The following is a 25,574-nucleotide window of genomic DNA, read 5'->3' as shown; positions in this document are numbered from 1 at the left end:
CCAACCTCGTGGGTTTTGAGGAACAGGGCTATTCCGCAATTCCCGCGGTTGAGGACACGCTGGCCACTCACCTCGCGCCATCTTCAGCTCCCTCGTGGAAGTCCCGCCCCCTTCTTCCCACTAAGCCGTGTAGGACCACTTCTGCCCTCATTGGCAAATCCTGCATGGCGGCTGGTCAAGCTGGCATGGCCCTTCATACTATGGCCATTCTCCAGGCCTATCAGGCGGATGTATTGAAGGAAATGGACGAGGGCACCGGGTTGACACCGGAAGCAGTGAAGGAGCTTCGCAAAGCCACGGATTTGGCGTTACGGGCTACTAAACACACAGCTCGCGCTGTAGGACGCTCTATGGCGGGCGCGGTGGCGGCGGAGCGCCACCTATGGCTCAATCTCACTGAAATTCGCGATAAGGAAAAAGTTTTCCTTATGGACGCTCCGATTTCTCAGTCCGGATTGTTTGGGGAGGCGGTTAATACTGTGGTTGAGAAGTTCAGATCTGCAAAATCCCAGTCTGCCGCTCTTAAAGGGTTAGTTCACCCAAAAATGAAAATTCTGTCATTAATTACTCACCCTCATGTCGTTGGACACCCGTAAGACCTCCGTTCATATTCGGAACACAAATGAAGATATTTTAGTTGAAAGCTGATGGCTGAGAAAGGCTTCACACAGGCCTCCATTGGCATTCAGTACATTGACACTTCCAAGATCCATGAAAGGCACTTAAAACGTCGTTACAAAGTCTATCTCACCACAGTGGCTCTACAATAATCATACAATGCGACGACAATAGTTTTTGTGCGCAAAAAAAAATCAAAATAACACCTTTATCCAACTTGTTCTCGACTTCCGTGTATGCCTCCACGACGCATGCGCGAGAATATGACGCAGATCCGGCGTTCGGACATATGACCCAGAAGCGATTTGTTTATGAAGCAGAGGAAGACGCGCGTGTCTAAGCTGTTGGATTCTACATTGATCGTGCTTTAGGTCTCGGCGTAGTGCTCAAAATGGGGCTTAAGTGTGTATTTCATCGATTCCCGAACACCGGCGCTACGTCATATTCTCGTGCATGCGTCGTGGAGGCACACACGGAAGTCGAGAACAAGTTGGATAAAGGTGTTATTTTGATTTTTTTTTGCGCACAAAAACTATTGTCGTCGCATTGTATGATTATTGTAGAGCCACTGTGGTGAGATAGACTTTGTAACGACGTTTTAAGTGCCTTTCATGGATCTTGGAAGTGTCAATGTACTGAATGCCAATGGAGGCCTGTGTGAAGCCTTTCTCAGCCATCAGCTTTCAACTAAAATATCTTCATTTGTGTTCCGAATATGAACGGAGGTCTTACGGGTGTCCAACGACATGAGGGTGAGTAATTAATGACAGAATTTTCATTTTTGGGTGAACTAACCCTTTAAGCAGTTCATGCCGACGAGAGCGAGGGACGCTCCTTCCCCCTCCCCCTCTCAGTCCAGAGATCGCCCCTCTTTCAGAAGGGAGTTTACCGCCAGGAGGAGCGACCAGGAGTCATCCTCCACCCACCACAGTCTGGGGAGCTCGCGGTCGTCCATTTCCCCGTCAACGTCCTCACATGCGCATCGACCCAAAGCGGCCCAGCAAACCTTCTGCTTCGGCCACTTCGAGTCGCTCCTGACCCTCTGGTCAGAAAAAGGGGAGCTGCAGTTCACGACTGGGGCTGGGTCAGACCGCGCAAATGTTTCTGCCCGCCCCCCACCAGCTCTCCCTATCCAGCTCTGTCATTTACGCCGCCCAGCGCGCTTCGGAATACAGAACCGACTCTATCCTCGCCTTTTCCGGCGCTGAAGGAAGGAGACGCTGTTTGCTTTCTCCCCTCACGTCTGATTGGCTCACCATCCGCCCCTCGTCCAGACGGAGACACATCCGGTTTTCTCCGGGAACCAGAGCGGCCCAGCCTTCCACTGCCTACTCCGCACCAGGACGCCACGTGCCCTCCTCTGCGGATGGCCACACCCCCCTCAGAGGTCCATCTCGACACCCTATCTCAGGTATGTCCACCGCACCTCATCATACCTCCCACTTTGTCAAATTTCTTCCACGAGTGGAAGCTTTTGCCAGGGATATCATCCTGGGTCCTCCGCACGATTCAGTCGGGCTACACGCTTCAGTTCTGTCGCAACCCTCCTCGCTTCGACGGGGTCGCTCAAACGGTAGTAAACAGCGCCTCTCAGGCTTCTGTACTACAACAAGAGCTCTCTTCTCTCCTCCTAAAGGGGGCAATAGAGGAAGTTCCGGCAACAGAGGAGAAATGTGGCTTCTTCAGCCGTTATTTCCTTGTTCTGATGAAAGACGGCGGTCTGCGTCCCATCCTGGACCTCCGCCGCCTGAACTTCACCCTCTACAAAGGGAAGTTCAAGATGCTAACGCTAAAGACTATCTTGTCTCAGATACGTGCGGAGGACTGGTTTGTCACTATAGATCTGAGAGATGCTTACTTCCATATTCAGGTTGTCAGACGACACAGGAAGTTTCTCAGGTTCGCCTTCAAAGGGAAGGCTTATCAATACAAAGTCCTTCCCTTCAGCCTTGCCCTGGCACCAAGGACGTTCACGAAGTGTATGGATGCTGCTCTGGCCCCGCTGAGGCTCCAGGGCATCCGTATTCTCAATTACCTGGACGACTGGCTCATTCTGGCCCACTCCAGGGAGTTAGCCTGTCATCACAGAGATGTCGTTCTTCGACACGTTCAATCTCTTGGCTTGAGAGTGAACACCGACAAGAGCGTTCTTACTCCAGCTCAGCAGACCACCTTCTTAGGTGTTCGTCTGGATTCCGTTCCGATGCAGGCCCGTTTGGCCCCTGCTCGGATTTCCAGTATCACAACATGCTTGGTCCGCTTCAGGCTAGGCCATCATGTTTCTGTGGGTACGTGTCGCAGGCTCCTGGGTCTCATGGCCGCAGCTTCCCCGGTGCTTCCCCTGGGACTGCTCCATATGAGGCCCTTCCTCTGGTGGATGAAACGCTCAGGGGCTCGGTCAACAGGATCGGCCCTTTGCCTATTGAAGGTGTCACGCGGCTGCTTTCGTGCCCTATCAATGTGGCGAGACCCTCTTTTTCTTCAGAAAGGGGTCAAGATGTGTGCTGTTTTCCGTCGCCAAATGGTTACGACGGACGCCTCTCTTACCGGCTGGGGTGCGGTATTCGAGGGCAGACCAGCTATGGGGATCTGGGAGGGGGAAGTTCTCTCCTGGCACATAAATTGCCTGGAGTTGAGAGCGGTATCCCTGGTCCTTCAGCATTTTCTCCCCTCACTCAGGGGGCATCATGTCATTGTCAGGACCGACAACATGGCAGTGGTGTCTCACTTAAATCGGCAGGGAGGATCACGGTCGCGCACCCTGGACAGGCATGCGCGCCAACTCCTCCTGTGGTCTCAGGACAAGTTTTTGTCCCTGAGAGCAGTCCATGTACCCGGAGTCTTAAACCTCGCTGCAGATTATCTGTCGAGACAGAAGCTCCGGTCGGGGGAATGGATGCTGAACCCTCAAACTGTGTCACAGATTCGGGAGATGTTCGGGAAAGCGGAAGTGGACCTCTTTGCCTCGAAGGAGTCGTCCCAGTGTCGGCTCTGGTTTTCTCTGAGCTCTCCGGCCCCGTTGGGGATAGATGCGTTCGCGCATCCATGGCCCAATCTGAAACTCTATGCGTTCCCGCCCATCAAGCTGATTCCGGCGGTTCTGTACAGAGTAAGGGAGAGTGGGGCCAGCCTCTTGCTGGTGGCTCCACACTGGCCATCCCAGACTTGGTTCTCGAAGATGGTTCTCCTCCTGGACTCCTCCCCATGGGAGATACCGGTCAGGAAGGACCTTTTGACACAACTTCAGGGCAGGATTTGGCACCCTCACCCGGAGATTTGGAAGTTGTGGGTATGGCCCATCAAGGGCCAACGACACTAAACGCTGGTCTTTCTGCGGAAGTTCAGGAGATCATTGCTAATGCGAGAGCCCCCTCCACAAGGAAGCTCTATTCCTCCAAGTGGAGGGTCTTTGAGTCGTGGTGCTCGACTCATGCAGCAGATCCAGTTAACTGCCCGGTTGGTTCGGTTCTGGAGTTCCTGCAGGAGAAGTTTGCTGCTGGAGCAGCAGCCACCACCCTTCGGGTCTATGTCGCAGCTATAGCTGCCGGTAGGGAGTCGGACGAAATCCCTCTAGGCAAGCATAGACTGGTTTCATCTTTCATGCGAGGGGTTAAGCGCCTGAGACCAGCACGCTCGCCTGGTATTCCCTCTTGGGACCTTTCCGTGGTCCTTGAAGGGCTAACTTTGGCTCCATTTGAGCCTTTGGAGTCAGCTCCTGAGCGAATTCTGACTCTCAAAGTTGCTCTTTTGTTAGCTCTGTCTTCTTTGAAACGAGTGGGCGATCTACAGGCTCTTTCTGTTAACGGGACCTGTATGGATTTTGCCCCTGGCCTAGTCAAGGTTACCTTAAGACCTAGGCCGGGTTATGTGCCCAAAGTTTTGTCCACGTCATTTCGCTCTCAGGTTATTACTCTTCACTCCTTTCACCCCCCTCCGTTTGGCTCGGAGGAAGACGAGAAACTTCATTTGCTCTGCCCAGTTCGAGCGTTGAAGTGTTATGTTGACCGTTCTGACGGGTGGAGGAAATCTAGCTGTTGGTGTGCTTCGGTGCTGGCCGCCGCGGGCTTGCCGCTTCGAAGCAAAGGGTTTCCCATTGGGTGACAGAGGCTATTTCCTTAGCTTATGAGGTGCGTGGTTTACCTTCACCTCTTGATATTATAGCGCATTCTACCAGAGTTGTGGCTTCCTCTCAAGCACTTTTTAGAGGGGCTCTTTTGGAGGATATTTGTGTAGCGGCAGGTTGGTCCTCTCCGCACACTTTTGTGAGATTCTATAGTTTGGATCTCGACATGGCTCTGGGTTCGCATGTCCTGTCTGCTTAACCTAGTCATGCAGGTTATCTGGTGTTCTTTGAGCCAGATACGGCAGCGCTTTAGCTTGGCGTGTTTGGTATATCGTTCCCATTACGTCATTAAAGTGACGCAGCGTCGAGTGAACCTATGAAAGAGAACGTCTCAGGTTACTTGCGTAACCTATGTTCTCTGAGTAGGGAACGAGACGCTGCGTAAGCGGCCAAGCTCCTCACGCTGCCGACAGGCCTTCCTTTTCGGCAGAGAAATCTGAGGAGCAGATGGCGCGCACGCGCTAATATAGGTGACTACGTCAGGTGGGGCGACGTGCGCGCCATCAGCCAATCAATTGGTGTGATTCTATAAGGGCTTCAGACAATCGGCACACCCAGAGGGCGTCCCATTAAGTCATTAAAGTGACGCAGCGTCTCGTTCCCTACTCAGAGAACATAGGTTACGCAAGTAACCTGAGACGTTATCCAATATTCTCAATGTATGGGTCAGAAGGAACATCAGTGATCGACTTTCTCTGCGTAAAGCCCTGTCCCATCTTTCGCCCCAGTAGGTGCAGGGGGATCAGGTGGCTTATGCAGAGGGCTGAAAGGGGCAGCAATAGTGGTGCTAGGGATCCCAATTTGTCACTAAAGTTCTGATGTAACGTTGAGCGTGACTGATTGATAAGGAACATGCGATCGCACACACGCTTCCTTATATACTCACTTTGTACTCACGACTATCCGATCGATTGCTCCTGTCTGGGATCGATTGCTCCTGTCTGCCTCCTGCTGTGTCTGTTGCTCTGTAGCTCAAATCTGTAGCTCTGTAGAGCCTTGCTTACGTTTGAATCTTTATTTTGATATTTCCTCTTTCTTCTACTGCTAAATATAACTTACTCATCACCATACATTGTTTAAAAATTGCCTATCACGTTAAATTTGACATCGCTAGCTTTTAATCTAAATCACCATCACACGTTAGCATTTCGCTAGCCTGTTAGCTTGTTATCTCTGCCCCCGGGTCTCCCTTTTTCTGAGTTCATAAGTTGGATTAGTAAAAAGTGTCCAGCAAACGATTGTGGTAAGTGGTAAATTGGATTAATCAACAAACACGGTAAGTCATGTCTTCTCCTGTCATTATCACTTGCACCACATGCTGCATGTTCAGTATAGGCTTCTCCGCTGGCGAACAGGGCTTCACATGTGATAAATGTAAGGAGATAGTTAGGCTGACGGAGAAGATTTCAGAATTAGAAACACGCATCCATACTTTATCTGAGAGTGGTGAGGATGTAACAGCTTTAGACACTGATTTGGATGCGAATAGCTTAGTGAACTCTGTACATTCATCGGTTCCGGCAGCAGGGCCCTCACAGCAGGGAAACTGGGTAACAGTGAGGCAGCATAGTCGCAGACCAAAGAACCGCTTTTCCGTTCCGGTTAGAACATCAAACAGGTTCTCCCCTCTCAGTGAAGCACCCACTGAGTATCCTGTTGAAAGTGCCCTAGTCATTGGCGATTCTATTACACGGAACGTGAAGATAGAGACACCAGCCACCATAGTCACTTGTTTACCGGGAGCCAGAGCACCTGATACAGTGCTTTAAGTGGAAAAAATAAAGTGCCGGTACTCACCAGAGGGGGCGGGGCTTTGTTGGGGGCGTGGCTATGGGGGGATTGTTTAGTCAATAATTCAAGAAGGTCCGTATTTTAAAGCTCTTTCTAACTTGTTCTCAGCCTTAGAACTTACATATAGTTCTTGTAATTGTGTAAATATATCATTTGTTACAATAAGGGTTTATTTACAAAGCAAGACCATTGACGGCACCTCATGAGGCTACCATGCAGGCCAATGTTAACTTTTTTCTTTCTTTTTTCTAATCAAATAGCAACACAGTTAGAAACTATAGCTGGGTCATTCCTGGTATGCGGTAACTATTGGCTTCATAAATGTTTGAAAAAAAAAGTACATGATTTTCATGTTTTTAGCATTCTACCAAAATGGTGACATGTTTAACTAGTCGGAATACATATTGGTCAAGCTCAGGGACTAAAAAAATAATAATTATGGGTAGTTTCATTGTTCAGACACGAAGGTGTTCCACCCTGTTAGGGACATATGCATAGTTATCACAAAATGTTAATAATGTAAATGTTAAACAATAACAAGTTTTTCTTGGATAGTATATGTCCCTTATGCCATCATGGTATTTTTTTTAAATTCTTGAAACAATAACAAAACTATTATTGATGAATAGAATGTCTTGATTATTAAGAACAGGTACTTTTTGTACCCATTTTTGCCAACAGGATGGTAAATAATAAAAAAATGTGTTTAAAAACATATATTGTATATGCTTTTAATGATCCTCACCTCCCAAAATGAAACATAAGTATGCAAAACATTTAACGTTGCTGTCAAATTATTATTTAAAAATGACTCTCCTAACAGGGTGGAAGACCATAACAGTGGATGAGTTTTCCCTCATTGTCCTGCATGATTTGCCATCAGTAATGTGTGGCACTGCACCTATATAACATGGTTTTATATATAATATTTATATATGCATATATGTGTTTATAGAATTTGCAATATACACAAAATACAATTTATTCTATTAGAATTTCCACCCTGTTAGGTTTATAGATCTAACAGGGCGGAATCAACAGGGTGGAACATTTTAAGATAAGTTAGCCGTAGCTCTTTGAGTGATCAACGTTTAGCTAACTAACCTTTTACAGATAAACAGAACTTTTATAACTATGTCAGATATGTTTTAACATTTTTTTGACCGGACAAACATTCTTCATAACAGAGCCTAACAGGGTGGAACTTTAAGAGTGGGGCAAGCAGGATAACATTTCAAAAACAAAAAAAAAAGGTAGAGGGGAGTTGAAGCTTACTTAATTTTGTACGGTTGAATTCCAGAAGGAAAAACTAATTATGTAATTTCCTGAAAATTGTCTCAATGAAATTGTGGTCTTTTTTGGAAGTCGAGAAATACATACTAACAGGGTGGAAGATGACTTCAGGGACACAGTAAATGAAGACAATTGTAAAAAAAAAAAAAAACTAGTTTCACATGATTTATATGTATAACTAGAGGTAGTTTAGCCTATTCTATTACATAATCTACAAATATTTTGAGATTTTCATCATTTCATGGTTTATAGTTCTTGTGGAAGTTGATTACTTTGCACTGAGGACATGATAAAATTGAATGCATATATCAATAAAAAGGTGTGTAAAATACAAAATAGTATTTTTAATACCTATTATATCTGTTTAAGTGATAAAGAAGACCTACATTTATAATTTAAGCCATTTCTTATGTGACTCATTTTATAGAAAATATGAGTAAGCAAATCATAAAGACAGAAAAGTCACTGTATAACAGGAACGACCCAGCTACAACATGCGGCTGTTGTCATCGGTAGAAGTGGTGCCACTCTCGTCCTCGTCCGCGGCACAAGTGCTTTGTATTTTAACCATAGATTTTAAACGAGCAGCTATGGTTGCGCGTTTCCAACCCAGTCTCACGTGGCGTTTCACACACCCTCTCCGGACCACTTTGAGTTGTTGACACTGACAGTGGCAAAAGCGACGCATTCGCTTTTCACTTGTAAAACTCAAGGGTGTATGGGTAATGTAGTCTCTGCTCGCAAATGAGCGTACCGGTACGCTAAAAGCACGTTTTGGGCGCACGGAGAGGTGGCGGTACGCTCAAGAGCTATATTTGGAAGTGGCGGTACTGAGTACCGGCGCGTACCGGCCCACTTAAAGCACTGACCTGATATCAAAGCAAATTTAAAAGTGCTGGCTAAAGCGAATTGTAAATTCTCTGAGATTGTTATTCACGTCGGCACTAATGATGTTCGACTTCGCCAGTCGGAGATCACCAAAATTAACATTAAAGAGGTGTGTGAACTTGCTAGTACGATGTCAGAGGCTGTTTTTTGTTCTGGACCGCTCCCTGTAAAAAGGAGTGATGAGATAGTTAGCAGACTATCATCATTCAATGGCTGGTTGTCTAAGTGGTGTCTGCAAAATAACATAGGGTTCATAGACAATTGGAAAAGTTTTTGGGGCAGACCTGACCTGTTGAAGAAGGATGGCATCCATCCCTCTTGGGGTGGTGCCGCTCTTCTCTCTAGTAATTTGGCACATAGTCTTAGAGCTAAACCTTGACTCATATAGGGCCCAGGTCAAGAAGCAGACAAACTGGCTAAACCGACCGTCTGCTAGCTGTCTCACGTTACCAGAGTCAGATAAATCCCAGCACATAGAGACTCTTTCACCTAGATATTATCATATAGAGACTGTGTCTGTTCCCCGAATTAGTAAATACAAAAAAACATCAAAACCATTCAACAGTAAAAATTTAATTGATGTCCAACAAATAAACAAAAGATATAATACAGATGAACAATTGATAAAGCTTGGGTTGCTGAATATTAGATCCCTTTCCCCAAAAGCGCTTATTGTTAATGATATTATAACAGATAATAATCTAGATGTGCTCTGTTTGACAGAAACCTGGCTAAAACCTGACGACTACATTACCTTAAATGAGTCCACCCCCCAAGATTATTGTTATAAACATGAGCCGCGTCTGAAAGGTAAAGGGGGAGGGGTTGCTGTAATTTATAATAATATCTTCAGTATTACTCAGAAGTCTAGTTTGAAATATAATTCCTTCGAAGTTTTGGTGCTTTATGTAACGCTATGTAGTGTACATGATAAAACCCGTTCAACATTTGTGTTAGCTACTGTATACAGGCCACCAGGGCATAATACAGACTTTATCAAAGAATTTGCTGATTTTCTATCAGAGTTAGTACTGGCCGTAGATAAAGTACTAATTGTTGGTGATTTTAATATCCATGTAGACAACGGAAAAGACGTATTGGGATTAGCATTTAAAGACACACTAAACTCTATTGGAGTTAGGCAACACGTGTCAGGAGCCACTCATCGCCATAATCATACTTTAGACCTAATATTGTCCCATGGAATAAATGTTGATACCGTTGAAATTCTGCAGCAGAGCGATGACATCTCAGATCATTACTTAGTATCATGTATACTTAATTAAAGGTTGCAAAGCTGCCCCCTCGCTTCAAAAATGGCAGGACAATCACTGCCGCTACTAAAGATTGCTTTTTAAATAATCTTCCTCATCAGTATCATCTCCTCAGCATCCCAGATAGTATAGAAGAACTCGATGTTGCAATAGAAACTATTGACTCTCTCTTTTCCAGTACTTTAGACACAGTTGCTCCTCTGCGCTTAAAGAAGATTAAAGAAAATAGTCCAACGTCGTGGTACAACGAGCACACCCGGGCCCTTAAAACAGCAGCCAGAAAAATGGAGCGCAGCTGGAAGAAAACAAAATTAGAGGTATTTCGTAATTCGTGGAAAGAGCACATGATCACATACAGAAAGGCCGTAAAAACTGCTAGATCTGCTTATTTCTCAACTCTCTTGGAAGAAAACAAACATAACCCAAGGTATTTATTCGATACAGTGGCTAAATTAACCAAAAATAAAGCTTCAACTTCTGATGATTGTAAACAGCACAGCAGTAATGACTTTATGAACTTCTTCACATGTAAGATTGATAATATTAGGACATTTTTTTTTAACCCTGCAGCCGTCTACTACAGTATCACATCAGACAGAGCATTGTAGTGTCACTGAGGAAAAATTACACTCTTCACTGCTATAGGAGAAGAAGAATTGGCTAAACCCGTTAAATCATCAAAATCAACAACATGTATGCTCGACCCTATACCGACTAGGCTATTAAAAGAGATGCTAACAGAGGTCATAGATCCTCTTCTTAATATCATTAATTCATTTTTGAAAAGGCAGTGTCTTCACAATTATGTTCCTTTTTAGAAAGAAATGGTATCTGTGAGGATTTCCAGTCAGGATTTAGACCGTATCATAGCACTGAGACTGCTCTCATCAGAGTTACAAATGATTTACTCTTATCATCCGATCGTGGCTGTATCTCTCTATTAGTGTTACTCGATTTTAGCGCTGCATTTGATACTATCGACCACAACATTCTTTTGAATAGACTCGAAAATTATGTAGGTATTAGTGGAATTGCTTTATCATGGTTTAAATCATACCTATGCGACCGTTATCAGTTTGTAGCAGTAAATGAAGAGATGTCACACCGATCGCAAGTTCAGTATGGAGTACCGCAGGGCTCAGTGCTAGGACCGCTACTCTTCACCCTGTACATGCTACCACTGGGAGATATCATTAGGAAGCATGGCATTAGTTTTCATTGTTATGCTGACGATACTCAGCTCTATATTTCTTCACGCCCTGAAGAAACTTACCAATTCACAAGATTAACGGAATGCATAGCTGATATAAAACATTGGATGACCGGTAATTTCCTGCAACTCAATTCAGAAAAAAATTAATTTTTAATTATTGGACAAAAAAGCTCCACAAGTAGTAACCTAGAATACTGTCTAACACTTGATGGCTGCTCTGTCAAGTCCTCATCGTCAGTGAGGAACCTGGGTGTGCTCTTTGATACCAATCTTTCGTTTGAAAGCCACGTTTCTAGCATCTGTAAAACTGTTTTCTACCATCTTAAAAATATATCTAAATTACGGCACATGCTCTCAATGCAAAATGCTGAACAGTTAGTTAATGCGTTCATGACCTCAAGGCTAGATTATTGTAATGCTCTACCGGGTGGTTGCCCTGCTCGCTTAATAAATAAACTCCAGTAGGTCCAAAACACAGCAGCTCGAGTTCTTACTAGAATCAGGAAGTATGACCATATTAGCCCAGTTCTGTCAACACTGCACTGGCTGCCTATTAAACATTGCATACATTTTAAAATCTTGCTTATTACTTACAAAGCACTAAATGGTTTAGCTCCCCAATACTTGAGCGAGCTCTGAACATATTATACTCCATCACGTCTACTGCGGTCTCAAAATTCTAGCCAGTTGATAATACCGAGAATATCCAAATCAACTGCAGGCGGTCGATCCTTTTCCTATTTAGCTCCGAAACTCTGGAACAGTCTTCCTAACATTGTTCGGGAAGCAGACACACTGTCAGTTTAAATCTAGACTAAAAACACATCTCTTTACTGTGGCATACACATAAAACACTTTTTCAATGAAATGCTTGTTAGGCTGCATTAACTAGGTCAGCCGGAACCGGGAACACTTCCCATAACACCTGATGTACTCGTGACATCATCAGAAGAATGGCATCTACGCTAATGATAGTCTCTCTGTTTTATCCCGAGGTTTACTGCAGTCAGCCGGATCCGGGCCTAATCAAGTTCAGATGGTGGACCTGCGCCCAGAGAAGACCAACACATGACCAACACATGACCAACACAGGACCCCGAAGTGTCTGCAGAGACCGTGATTAGACTCCCCCTGAAACTGCCTCATCGACACGGCATCTCAATAAACCCGTCTCCGGCGTGTTGACTCCGATTGTTCGAATATTACAATTAAATTATACTTAAATCGATATGTCATCCTCAATAAACCCGTCTCCAGTGTGTTGCCTCCGATCATTCGAATATTGCACTTTAATAATTATTTAATCAACATCATCCTCAATAAACCCGTCTCCAGCATATTGCCCCTGGTCCCTCGAATATTCTGATCTATTATGACCTCTGAGCTGTAAAGCTGCCAGAATAATATTAATAATACGCTGTTTGTTAATTGGCCAGAGGAGAACTGGCACCCCGACTGAGCCTGGTTTCTCCCAAGGTTTATTTTTCTCCATTAGGTCACCTAATGGGGTTTTGGTTTCCTTGCCACTGTTGCCTCTGGCTTGGCGTGCTCAGTTGGGGACACTAAATTTTTCAACTAAACATCTAAATAAATCTAATTAATAAACTAAATTAACCATTTAAACTAAATTACTGATCTAATTATTGATCCAAATTAATTATAATTAATTGATAATTGAAATGAACTGATGACATCAGCGTTTTTTCCAGAATGGCTATACAGCTGAATAAAATTATGCTGCATTATTTTCCTGTTTAACACTGTAAAGCTGCTTTGAAACAATCTGCATTGTAAAAAGCGCTATATAAATAAAGTTGACTTGACTTGACTTTGTGGGGTGTGTGGCGCAAATAACAAAAAATACCAAAAATGCACAAAATATACAAAATGTGCATTGGCTCGTTTAGTTTACATTCAAAAGTGACGAGATCTCAGACGAGATCCCAATTTGTCAGTTCAGTTCTAACAACATCGTCGTTCTCTCCTTCAGGGAACAGGGGTTACAATAGTAACCTATAGACGTTCTGTTGTGACAACTAGCGCCACATAGTGTGACAACTTTTCTGGATATTTGGTCATGTTTTGTGTTCTGTTCCTATGTATTTTTCTTTCACTGTCTGGTCCATCTCACCTAACTCAGCTTTTCATCCTGTTTTTACACTTCATGCGCCATACATTGCAGATATAGAAATTCTGCATCAAATATAAAAAATGCGATTTAGAAGCACATAATTTCCAGTGTGTGTGAATGTGAACAGTTTGTTAAAAATGAACTGTCAGCTAATAATAACGAGAGATGTTTTATGTGCAAGGAAAACGTTTTGCATGTATTTGTGTACATTGAGTGTGTGTTAGAAAGGCAGTGAGAGGGCACCCCCATGTCCATTTATTCTCTTTACCCTCTGACAGCCACATAGGAACTCACTGGCCTTTTCTTTTCCAATCAAACCAATTCTATCTATATTTACTCCATCTGCCCAGCCCAATGCTTCACTGAGCTGTATGTGTGTGTGTGCGTGTGTGCAGCAGCTTTAATGGCACAGGGTCTCGCTGATAGATGAAGATTTAGCTCAGTGGATGAGAGCGCCATATTAGTGATGACATCGCGACTACGCTATCCCATCATTCCCTGTCCAGCACCGTATCCCAGAAGCCCCTGGCCAGTTCCACCCCATCGAGAGGGCATGATGGGGTGATGAATGATTGGAGCTGTGGGAGAAGGGAGAGAAAACGATACACTGTGACCACCTTTGTCCTCCGTATCTTTTCTCTCCGTTATTCAAAACACACACACTCGCTATTGCTTTGTAGACGCAAAATATTTTATAGAGTTAAAAGATTGTAGAGTTAAAAGATTTTCATTGGCTATCCCTGCTGAAGAACAGTGGCTAATTCCCGGGTCCATTATCCACAGGCTCCTCCCATTTCTAAATGAGCCAATTATGGGTGTTTATGTGTTTGTGTTGCTGTGATGAGGCTGAGTTGGCCGAGAAACACTGCAAAGCTGAACAGCTAATCAATGGTGCTTTAGTGCTAAATCACTTTCTCTCTCTTGCACACATTTTTCTACCATCTTTTCAACACCAACTCCCTCTCTCAGTCTTTCTATCTCTTGCCTTCTTACCTCGTTCAATTAACAGAGGCATGGATGAACTGCCAAGTCAATTGACCATGAAGCAAACATCAAGTGCAGCAGCAGTGGTATTGGAAACAGTTATTCTTTCATTACGACATGATGGCTTTAAGAGCTTTATCTCCATAATGTGAATTCCGCTGTTAAAGTGACATGCTTAGGTGTATTGATTACGTTGTTATATTGCCTAATTTATACAACTTGATTGCCCTGGTTCATTCAACCCAATTAGTGTCGCCAAACAAGCCCTGAAGCAGTGTTTATAAGCTGTCAAAGTAAATTTTGAAACATAAAGAGGAGAAAAATTAAGCCCTCTAGGGTACTACAATTGACTTGGATATATTAATGCGATCTGAAGAATGTATATCACTAGCTTATAGAATTATGATGTGGAACAAGAAAGCATTTGTGAGAGCATTTTAGTGTCCCATATGTTTGCTTCTGAAGGCCCAGGTACCACAATAAGGTACACACAGCTGCACACAATTGAAAAAATGTGATATTTCCACACAAAACACTGGGAAAGTTTAATAAACCTGTTTGAGTAATAAGTTGCACTCTAAAATTTGGCTGAGAAGTAGTGGCTAGCAGCAGACTGCTGTTAGCCTAGCCTGTGCTAACATAAATAAATGTACAATATCCACCCCGCGGGGTACAGTGTGCCATCAGCCCTTACACTACTGTCATCATTTACCAGGCCAATCGTCATGGGAACCGGCTGGCGATGGATTCTGATCACCACGGGTACCAGCATGTGATGGATTCTGATTGGGTCGATGATCACTCTTCCAATAAGAGTAATTAATATAATGAAGACCCTCCGAACACGTGCAAGAGCGGGTGATGAATACCAGTGCCCATCGCTCGTTACTCATATATGACATCATACAGAGAGAGAGCAAGGGGAAAAGATTCACATAATGCACAAAACAAGCACTGGCTCCGAAAACAAGCAACCAAAAAAATGCTCAGGAAATGCACAATACTTGCATTTCCTATAATTACTATAGTTGCAGCTTTTAACTCACTAGCTTAAAAGAGCACTTTTCATATATATTATATTACATTATATTATTATGATGAACAGCATACATACTTCTTTGGAGATGCCACCGCTGTGTTTCAAAACACAAGACACATTGGGAAGCACCAAGTGATGCAGTGTCTGAAATTACAGATTGCCCTTTCAAGACACTGGAAATGAATCAAGGGCCCTTGATATACTAGCCTGAACACCCCTCCCCACCTCCTACCCCTAGGGCACTTACGCATGCATCTCTCTATCTGTAAAAGCCGCAGTTCTGGTTATTAGAGTATGATAATGAACACAGTGGAATGAACTGAGGGCTCACCACAGAGGAATCTAAATGAGTCTACATACATACACTCACTGGGGAAAGGGCAATTAGTGTAGGCCTTTCAACCTGACCCCCATAACACTCACACACACACATACACAAGAAGACAGAGAGGGACCTCCCACTGCACAACATGAGTACATATGCAGATATGTCGTGGGATGTGACTAATTGGCTAATCTAGTGCCTCTCACACACTTAATCATCTTAAGCACTTTTAAAGGGCTGGGCAACAGGAATGTAATGAGAGAAAACCGCAGACTCCCAGTGGTGCAGAATGTCTCATCCTCTTTCGTTCTGCTCTCTCTCTCTCTTTCCTCCCTTTTTTCCACTATTAATCAGCGATTCTTAAATGCAATTGTTAATCCGCAATTGTTTCCCATCTGTCCATTTCTGACAGGCTTCCTGTTGTATTGTTTAGGTACACTCTAAAAAAAAAAAGGTTCTATATGGCACCAAAAATGGTTCTTGGCTCGTAATCATAGGGGAACCTTTTTCAGTGCTATATAGCACCAATGCTTCAGTGGTTCTTCAGAGGTTCTTTGACTAAGGTGCTATATAGCACCTCTGAAGAACCGCTGAAGAACCACTGAAGCACCAAAATTGGTGCTATATAGCACTGAAAAAGGTTCCATATGATTACGAGCCAAGAACCATTTTTGGTGCCATATAGAACCTTTTTTGTTTAGAGTGTACTCCTCTTTCACATTCTTTAAAAGGTATCAATCCTCAGAAGATGATAGGCCTATCTGTGGTTGTTGTCTATGTTTTAAAAGGAGACTGTATATTTCAGTTCTTTACTGAGATGGAGAGATACAGAAATACACCTTCCACAATCAGCCTACGGTAATTCAAAACTTTCCACTATTAAATAGTCAGGAATTTTAAGGCGGAGAAAATAGTAACGTCTTTATGTAAAATGTAAGATTAAAAAAAAATATTACAATATTTCATTATCTGCTACATTTACCTTTTTTTGCTTTATACGATGTGTGTATGTATGGAGTTACATCAAAACTTTACTGGCTGTTTATAATTTCAAACCTTCCAAGACTATTACAAGAGATACTTGCAATTTATGTAGCCAGATGGATAATGTTTAGATGTGCATGCTTAAAAAAGTAACATTTAGTGACAATACAGTACTAGCACAAAAGCAAAAGTGACAATTTCTCCCTCAACTGGCCTGAAACTCACCTTTGAAGAGGCTGTACCGTATACACGGTCAGTTCAAATGTTTGGGTCTGTAAAAGTTTTTTTTTTTTTATGTTTTTGAAAAAAAAGTCTCTTATGCTTACCAAGACTATTTATTTGATAAAAGTAAAAAAACAAACAAACAAACAAAAAAAGATTTACAAATGTTATTTATTCCTGTGATGACAAAGCTTTTCATCAGCCTTTACTCCAGTCTTCAATGTCACATGACCCTTCAGAAATCTGCTGATTTGCTGCTCAAGAAACATTTCTGTTTCATCATGTTGACAACAGTTGTGCTGCTCAATATGGTAACACTATTTTGATGGTCCCACAACAGACATTCTACTGACTATAAGTAACTTTACAACTAAATGTCAACTTATTCTACTAACCCTAATAGTCTACTAATATTCTAATGAGAGTTAGTTAGTTGATATGTAGTTGCAAAGTTACTTATAGTTATTAGAATGTCAAAAGCGGACCATCAAAATAAAGTGTAACCCTTAATATTTTAGTGGAAAACGTGATACATTTTTTATCTTTGATGAATAAACAGCATTTTTTGAAAAGAGGAATCTTTACTATTATTTTTGATCAATTCAATGCATCCTTGTGGATTAAAAGTGATATTTTCAAAAAACAAAAAACACCTTTAGTGAGTAGTTCATATCAACAGATCCTTTAAATTTGCATGTCTAAAACTGGACAACATCTTGATTGGCTGGGTGGGTTGAGATGCTTAAGATAGTTATGACCTCTGCAGTGGATGTGACCAGGCCCGTCTAAAGTGTCTGCATGTCCATGTGTGTGTGAATGCACAGACGTCAGTGTGGGCCGGTCTCACCACTGCTCTCTTTACAGCTCCTTTCATGTCCTGTTAATGAGAAAACCACAGCACCCAGCATTCCCCTTGTAAACGAGGACAAATTAAAACCCAAATATGAATCACACTCAACGTGGCTGACGCTCAAAAGTAGTAGATTTTCACCGAGGTCAGACTGGACAGCACATCGTCTGGGTGGCTAATGACACCCATTCATGGCATGTCTGTATTATTGCTGCAATTTACCAAAGGTCTCTTTCTTAATTCGGCTATATCCTTTATATACAAGTATAACCTATATATAAAAATTACCTTTGTCTTTAAGATAAATATGTTACATGGTTCTATTTTAAACTATACCTGATTAATATAGCTAGGTTTTTTAAAGTAGATGACAAAATGAAATGCACTAACATTCAAAAGTTTGGGGTCAATACAGTTTTTTAATTTAATTTTTAAGAAATTAACATTCAAAAAGGAACTTATTAATCATCAAGAATATATCTCAGTTTCCACAAAAATATTAAGCAGCGCTAGAGTTTTTAACATTGATAATAATAAGAAATATTTCAAAAGCATTAAATCAGCATATTAAAATGATTTCCGAAGGATCATGTGACACTGAAGACTGGAGAAATTATGCTGAAAATTCAGCGTTGCAATCACAGGAATAAAATAAGTTTTAAAATATATTCAAATAGAAAATATATTTTAAATTGTAATAGTATTTCATAATAATATTGCTGTGTTTTTGATTAAATAAATGCAGCCTTGATGAGCATAACCAAATTCTTTCAAAAGCACCCGGTGCAATGTTTGTGTTTTTTGCTTGTTTCAGCGCGGCGCAGTTATAATTTTCACGTCCAGCGTCACGTTTAAAAAGCAAATGCACTGGCACCCATCTGTTCGCCCATGGCATGCTGGTCTGAAAATTAGGTGTGTTCAGGTGCATTGTTGGCGAATTGCTATTTTGAGGCAACTCAAATCGACTGCACCATTGACCAACAAAAACCTGGTCTAAAGTCTTTGTTTTTTTTAGCAGTATTTTTTGTGTTATTTAAAGTTAGTAATATGTGCCTATAGGCAAATGCACAACGCCCGTACACTCTGCTTGTTACACACATAGGGATGCGCAGCAGCACACAAACATTTTTAAATATTAAGAATTAAAGGACTCCTTTCTGGAGAAGCGTTCAGTCTTTCTGCTCGCAAATTCCACCATGAAAATAGCGAATCCACCATGGTGCAAGCGCAACTGGCTTTTAAAGAGAATGGGAGATGAGACTCTGATTGGTTTATTGTGCATTACGCCCAAAACACACTCATGACTCATTAAGAGACTAGATACAACCTTTGGACCATGCGCCTGGTGGTGCGACGACCGTTTTTTTTCCGTCGTTAAACCAGCAAAAGTGGATTTGGACACATCCTAAGTACACCTGCACATTGCACTTCAGACCATGTGCTCAGATCCTTAAAATAGGGTCCTAAACATTTGAGTGGTAATTACATTTAAAGGGGCTATATTAAGAATTCAGAAACCCTTGTTATTAGTGGCACCGCTGGCTGTTAAGTGAACTGCAGCCAGCAACTTATTGCTTGTGCTTGCACTAGTGCACACGTAACGCACAAGAGGTTGAACGTGATTCAATGCCCCGATATACACATAGCAAAGTTATTTTTTGTTGGAAATACCTTTGCAGCGATATGTTAACGAACATCCCAATGGCGTCCACGCTGCAGAGAGAGATGTTTAGATGAATATGTAAGTATGTGCTGCACGCTTTCCTCTCAATAACAAAATAAATACAACAAAAATGACGAGAAAACAGCAATTAAGAGAGCATCTAGTATCTGATTATAGCGATTCCATTCTTTATCAACAACATGCAATGCATTAAGCATTATTAGACCTATGCCAGGGTTTCCCAAACTGGGATTAATGAAAGAATCCAGGGGGATTGTGAGTTTATAAAAAGCTAAGGACTAATTAAATCATAAAAATGACAAATTAAAATGAATAATCAAAAGTAAAAAAGTATTAATATTTCATTTGTTTACCTGCATGTCAATTTGACCATTATCAGACATCAGAGAACTGTGAACGTGTTGATAAATTATTGATCTCATACATGGTATAATTGAGAGGCTGTTGTCCCCAAATTTAGAAGCATCACCCATTTATTTACATGACATTTACATGGTCATTCTATATTGTGAATACAGTCTAAAGGGGATGATACACAATATGATTTTTTAGAAAGGACCATTTACAAAGAGTAAAAAGAAGAATTAGGGAGAATCAAAAAATTATGAATAATTTACTGCCTTAAAAAAGTAATCCATAAAGTAACTGTAATCTGATTATGAACATTTTATAACATAATATAATTACAAGTACAACATTTTTATAATCTGATTACGTTATCCAGATTACAAGTAGTCAGTTACTACCCAGCACTGAGAACTGCTCTTTCAGCATTATCCTGAACATTGTATAAGCATTCATTTCATGTGTCATAGAATGGAAGAGAGGCTCTTGGGAGTGCGTGTAGCAGTCACATCCATTGGATTTTCTTGGCTAAACCGGCCCGAGTCCTTCACATGAAAATCAGTCTTTCATAGACAACCTAGGAAGTCGTGGACGGTCTCGTTATTTAAGTTTCGTTACAAGCTGTTCACACATTGGCAATACTTAATTCAAATTTGTACAGAATTTCTCAACAGCATGGACTAGATGTTTACACATTACTGATAAACTAAACTACTATAAGTTAGACTATGAACTTTGTGATCTATAATTAGATCATGCAAACCAAAGGTCTATTGCTCCTTTTTAAACTAAATCAATAATATTTAAAAATAATAATAATAATAATAATAAAAAAAATCAATAAATTATCTTTTTTTTTAAATTAAGTAAAGCATTATTATTCACCAAAACCTACCATCTGGTAAAGCTAAAATGTCTGCATTTTCATTTTAAATACTTATCCAGCTCACAGTTAACAACCGGCAGTCTCAGTTAAACAATTAGTGTACTTATAGTGTGTAGGACTGTCTGAGACTACAGCCACATAACTGCACATCACGAGCATTGGTCATAAAATTAAGTCCTACAATTAAAAGTTGAGGATAAGAGCAGTTTTAACGACTTCTGCGCTAGTTCAGACTGGGTTGGCCTGTCTGAGGCTGTCTACAGACACAAACAGCACTGCCGGAATTATAAAAACACAAGAACGAAAGACCAAAAACACCATTAAAGAAAGAGCCCACGGGTGATGCCTTGTTTTGTTGGCTTTCTGATTGTGATGATGGAAATCATTTTAGAGCATGAGTGCGTGTGAACACGTGGACAGAACAATGGAAAAGCAAGGCAGGCCGCAGACACCGGAGGACCAACATCAGGACAGGAAGTCAGAGGGCAGTGAGGGAACTAATTCATTTGTACTGTTACTACAACCTTACTTCTCCTTTTGTAAACATCATAAGCTATAAACACTGATCATTTTTACATGTACACCTGTAAACCTTTGATTTTCTTGTTATAGCTAACTTATGCTAACATCTAAACCTGAAAGTGATGCCAAGTCCCTTGTCCTTACCTAACCAATGCACACCGGCCCTCTAGTTAAACAGACATCAAACATAAACGCAGCCTTATTAAACAAAAAAAGCTATAAACCGCATTATGTCAGAGATACAGCATAAAGGGAATGTTTGAATGTTAAAATACTCAGATTAAATTGCAGAGACAACTATAAAGAAACCATTTGTTGGCTGATTTCATAGAAAAACCAACTCATAAACACTGCTATCAAAACTTTGTTCTTATCGTTTGACCATTCCAACCAGCCCAACACAGCCACATTAGTGCAACCAACAGTGGGAGTTTGGGACGGGACAATGGTTTTTCCAGACCAATGGCAGAAAAGGTTTAATTCATTATTGTTGAAAATCAGTTTGATGGTGTAGATATCATCTTAGTCTGAAAAAGATGACAGTTAATAACTTAATTAACTTCTTTATTGAGGACAACATATGAACAAGAACATTTTTGTATAGAGGACATGGGCGAGTGTATGTGGCTAGCACAGATGGCATCTGTCTCTTTTTAGTGCGAGTCTCAACAGGACCTCTATAAAGCAGAGACAATTATTAACACTGCTCAAACTCAGTACAGCACCTTTACATTTAGGCTATACATATGTACATACACACCAGGATGGCTTAAAGCCCTTTGTTTAGTGGAAAAGAAATGGAGAATGAGAGAAATGATGGTCGGAATCAGGCACAAATAATATAGAGATGTAGTGTAAAACGGAGGTCAGTTTTGAGGTGTGCAAACTACAGATAAAATGAGGGACCTACTACTTTTCTGTAACATTTTTCACAGTTTAGATTCAGTTTAAGCAAAACTGACACAGATGAGGTATGTCTTCTGGATCCTTAAGCATTTTTAGCAGCGTCTGATCAAGACCTAAAATCAATTTTGGCTCAGAACTGGGTCAAAGTAAAATGAAATGAAAATGAATGATTGTAAACAATTGGTATTTGAGTAACAGTTTGATCAGGTCATACAGAACTAGTTAAACATGGTTCTGTAAAGTTTTGAATGTCAACATCAGGCTGCAACCTAACAGAGTTATCAGACTCTCAATGCCACACTCCTTAGCTTCAACATACAACATCCCTTTCAAAACAGACACACATGCATATCAATACTAAACCGGCTTATCATATTGTCCATTTTAACCCACACAGAGTCTGGGTCACATCCACTTGAACCGGATTACACAGACCTACTGTACCCCCTCCTCTCGTAAGAACTGGAAGACGGAGGAAAAGTCTTTGTTAGAGTAGCCACCAAAACACATGGCACGGTAGATCTGGTGTGCCAAAGAACCAAGAGGAATTGGGGTCCGGGTACTGGTCGCAGTGTTCTGAGCAAAACCAAGATCCTGTGAACACAACATTGTTATTTTCTTTTGTTTAAAAAAAATAAAATAAAACATATATTTTTCAATAATTCAACGGCCCGAAGTCAATTATTCCGCTTATACTAAGGTTATCACACCTTAAAACATTGTTTTGTCAGGTTTTTGTCCTTACTAATTTCTTACACATCTAATTGCAAAACATACATTTTTAGAGCTATAGTAACAAAGGTTGATAGCTGATAGCAGATTCATGCAGTTATTAGAGAGAGAGAGATTAAGTGTGTCTGAATGACCTGTCTGTGTGGGTCTCAACAGTGTTTGGCAGCAGCGTCTCTACTAATAGAATAACTGTAAGTTTATCTGCTTTAAGAACAGCGCCGTTATTGCCTCACTAGTGAGAAATGTCATGTAGCTTTTAAGTTGTTAAACTATTTTACTGATAAAATCGTCAGAGCAGTGCTGACAACACGTTTCTGTGTGAGTGTGTCAATACTGTATGTGTGTGAGTTTGAGTGAGAGAGAGCGGAAGAAAGAGAGTATGTGCTTTTCCATAATAAATAATAAATACAAAATACACAATAAAATGTAATTTTGAGGCAAAATCATTTGTCGTTTTTTTAACCTATTGTTTACTGTATTTATTTGCTTGTTGAGTGTCATTGTGGGTGTTGGTTCGTTTGCTGTTGTAGGCTGTAAGGACCTTTGAAATATGTGAAATCATTTGTTGAAGTGATGTAATGCGGTCAAGACCTGCCTGGAACTACTTTAGCCATGCACATATACATACATACCATACATACAGGCATAACATTATGACCACCTTCCTAATATTGTGTTTGTCCCCCTTTTCAAAACAGCCCTGACCTGTCGAGTCTTGGACTCCACTAGACCCCTGAAGGTGTGCATCTGGCACCAAGATGTTAGCAGCAGATCCTTTAAGTCCTGTACGTTGCGAGGTTGGGCCTCCATGGATCAGACTTTTTGGTTCAGCACATCCCACAGATGTTCAATTGGATTGAGATCTGGGGAATTTGAAGGCCAAGTCAACACTTCAAACTCGTTGTTGTGCTCCTGAACCATTCCTGAACCATTTTTGCTTTATGGCAGGACACATTATTGTGCCGAACGCTGTCACAGCCACCAGGGATTACCGTTTGCATGAAAGGGTGTACTGTACATGGTCTGCAACAATGCTTAGGTAGGTGGTATGTGTCAAAGTAACATCGACGTGGATGGCAGGAACCAAGGTTTCCCAGCAGAACATTGCCTAAAGCATCACACTGCCTCCGCCGGCTTGCCTTCTTCCCATAGTGCATCCTGGTGCCATGTGTTGCCCAGGTAAGCGATGCACACGCACCCGGCCATCCACGTGATGTAAAAGAAAACGTTACTCATCAGACCAGGCCACCTTCTTCCATTGCTCTGTGGTCCAGTTCTGATGCTCACGTGCCCACTGTTGGCGCTATCGGCAGTGGACAGGAGTCAGCATGGTCACCCTGGCTGGTCTGTGGCAATGCAGCCCCATATGCAACAAACTTTGATGCACTGTGTATTCTGACACCTTTCTATCTGAATCAGCATTAACTTCTTGAGAAATTTGAGCTACAGTTGTTTGTCTGTTTGATCAGACCACATGGGCCAGCCTTTACCCCCCACGTGCATCAATGAGCCTTGGCTGCCCATGACCCTGTCGCCGGTTCTCCACTGTTCCTTCCTTGGACCACTTTTGATAGACACTGACCACTGCAGACCGGGAACACCCCTCAAGAGCTGCAGTTTTGGAGATGCTCTGACCCAGTCATCGAGCCATTATAATTTGGCCCTTGTCAAACTTACCCAAATCCTTACGCTTGCCCATTTTCCCTGCTTCTAACACATCAACTTTGAGGATAAAATGTTCACTTGCTTCTTAATATATCCCACCCACTAAAATTCTAAAAAATAAATAATAATGATATATATATATATATATATATATATATATATATATATATATATATATATATATATATATATATATATATATATATATATATATATATATATATATATATATATATATATATATATATATAATTATAATAATGAATGTCACTATAATTTATGTACATTTTTTATAAATACATTTTTATTTCATTCCTTTTCTGTTCTGAATACTGTTAAATGTAAATAATTTTTTTCCTGGGAAATACAGTATGTGTAAATTCATACAGTATATATATTAAAAGAAAGAAAAAAAAATGCCTCCACTTACTTTAGCCATTAACATTGTGCCGAAGCCTCCCTGGTAGTTGTTTGCGGACGGCACTCCTTCCATGACACCTGGGACAGGGTTATATGTGTCGCTGGACCAACATCGCCCTGAGCTCATGTTCAGAATCTCCGACAGCAGCTTTGGATCCAAACCCAGTCTGAACGAAAGAGAGAAAGAGAGAGAGAAAGGTCAAAGGACAGAGGTCAGACAGAGTGCTGACCTTCAGGCTCAGGACCAGATCAGCCCTAAGTGGAAAGTGGGCCTGGATAATACAGTATTGATATTTAACAGGAGCTGCAGTTCATCATTTTCCACTCTCTCGCTTGTTGTCCCCCACACAAATGCAGGGGTAATAAAACTCTGACACAAGCAGCTGTCTTATTAACTCACCCCCACCAATCTGTCCCCCTATAAGAGTAACCGGGGTGATTTCAGTCCTGCATTTAAAGTAGATCTGAGTGAAATAGGCCTTGCTGCTTTACAGATGATTGTGCACCTAAACGACATTGTATAATAAAGAAAGAAGCTGACAGACAGGAAAAACAACTATTTGTGGCATTACCTAAAAAAAGCCAGGGCTTAGTATGTGGTTGCTAGGGCATTGCTAGTTGCTTATTTAGTCGAGTTCACCCTCAAGTCTCTATGATATTAAGAACAAATATTTAAGAT

The 25,574-nt window shown here is 41.5% G+C and overlaps 1 protein-coding gene across 1 annotated transcript in view; it reads right to left on the bottom strand.

Annotated features, from left to right (window-relative positions):
* Positions 1-21,719: 21,719 nt before the first annotated feature.
* Positions 21,720-25,574, bottom strand: part of hibadha (3-hydroxyisobutyrate dehydrogenase a) — a 32,479-nt gene continuing 28,624 nt past the window's right edge. Inside the window, exons 7-8 of the mRNA XM_079828983.1 lie at positions 24,906-25,062; positions 21,720-22,672 (exon numbers count right to left, since the gene is read on the bottom strand). Of these exons, the coding sequence (XP_079685109.1) occupies positions 22,514-22,672; positions 24,906-25,062 (316 nt within the window). The 3' untranslated portion in view covers positions 21,720-22,513. The remainder of the gene's footprint in view (positions 22,673-24,905; positions 25,063-25,574) is intronic.

This window comes from Gobio gobio, assembly GCF_949357685.1.
Source record: "Gobio gobio genome assembly, chromosome: 11".
Classification (NCBI taxonomy): Eukaryota; Metazoa; Chordata; class Actinopteri; order Cypriniformes; family Gobionidae; genus Gobio; species Gobio gobio.
Note: the sequence above shows the minus strand (reverse complement) of the source record. Positions and strands in the feature narration are given on the sequence as shown.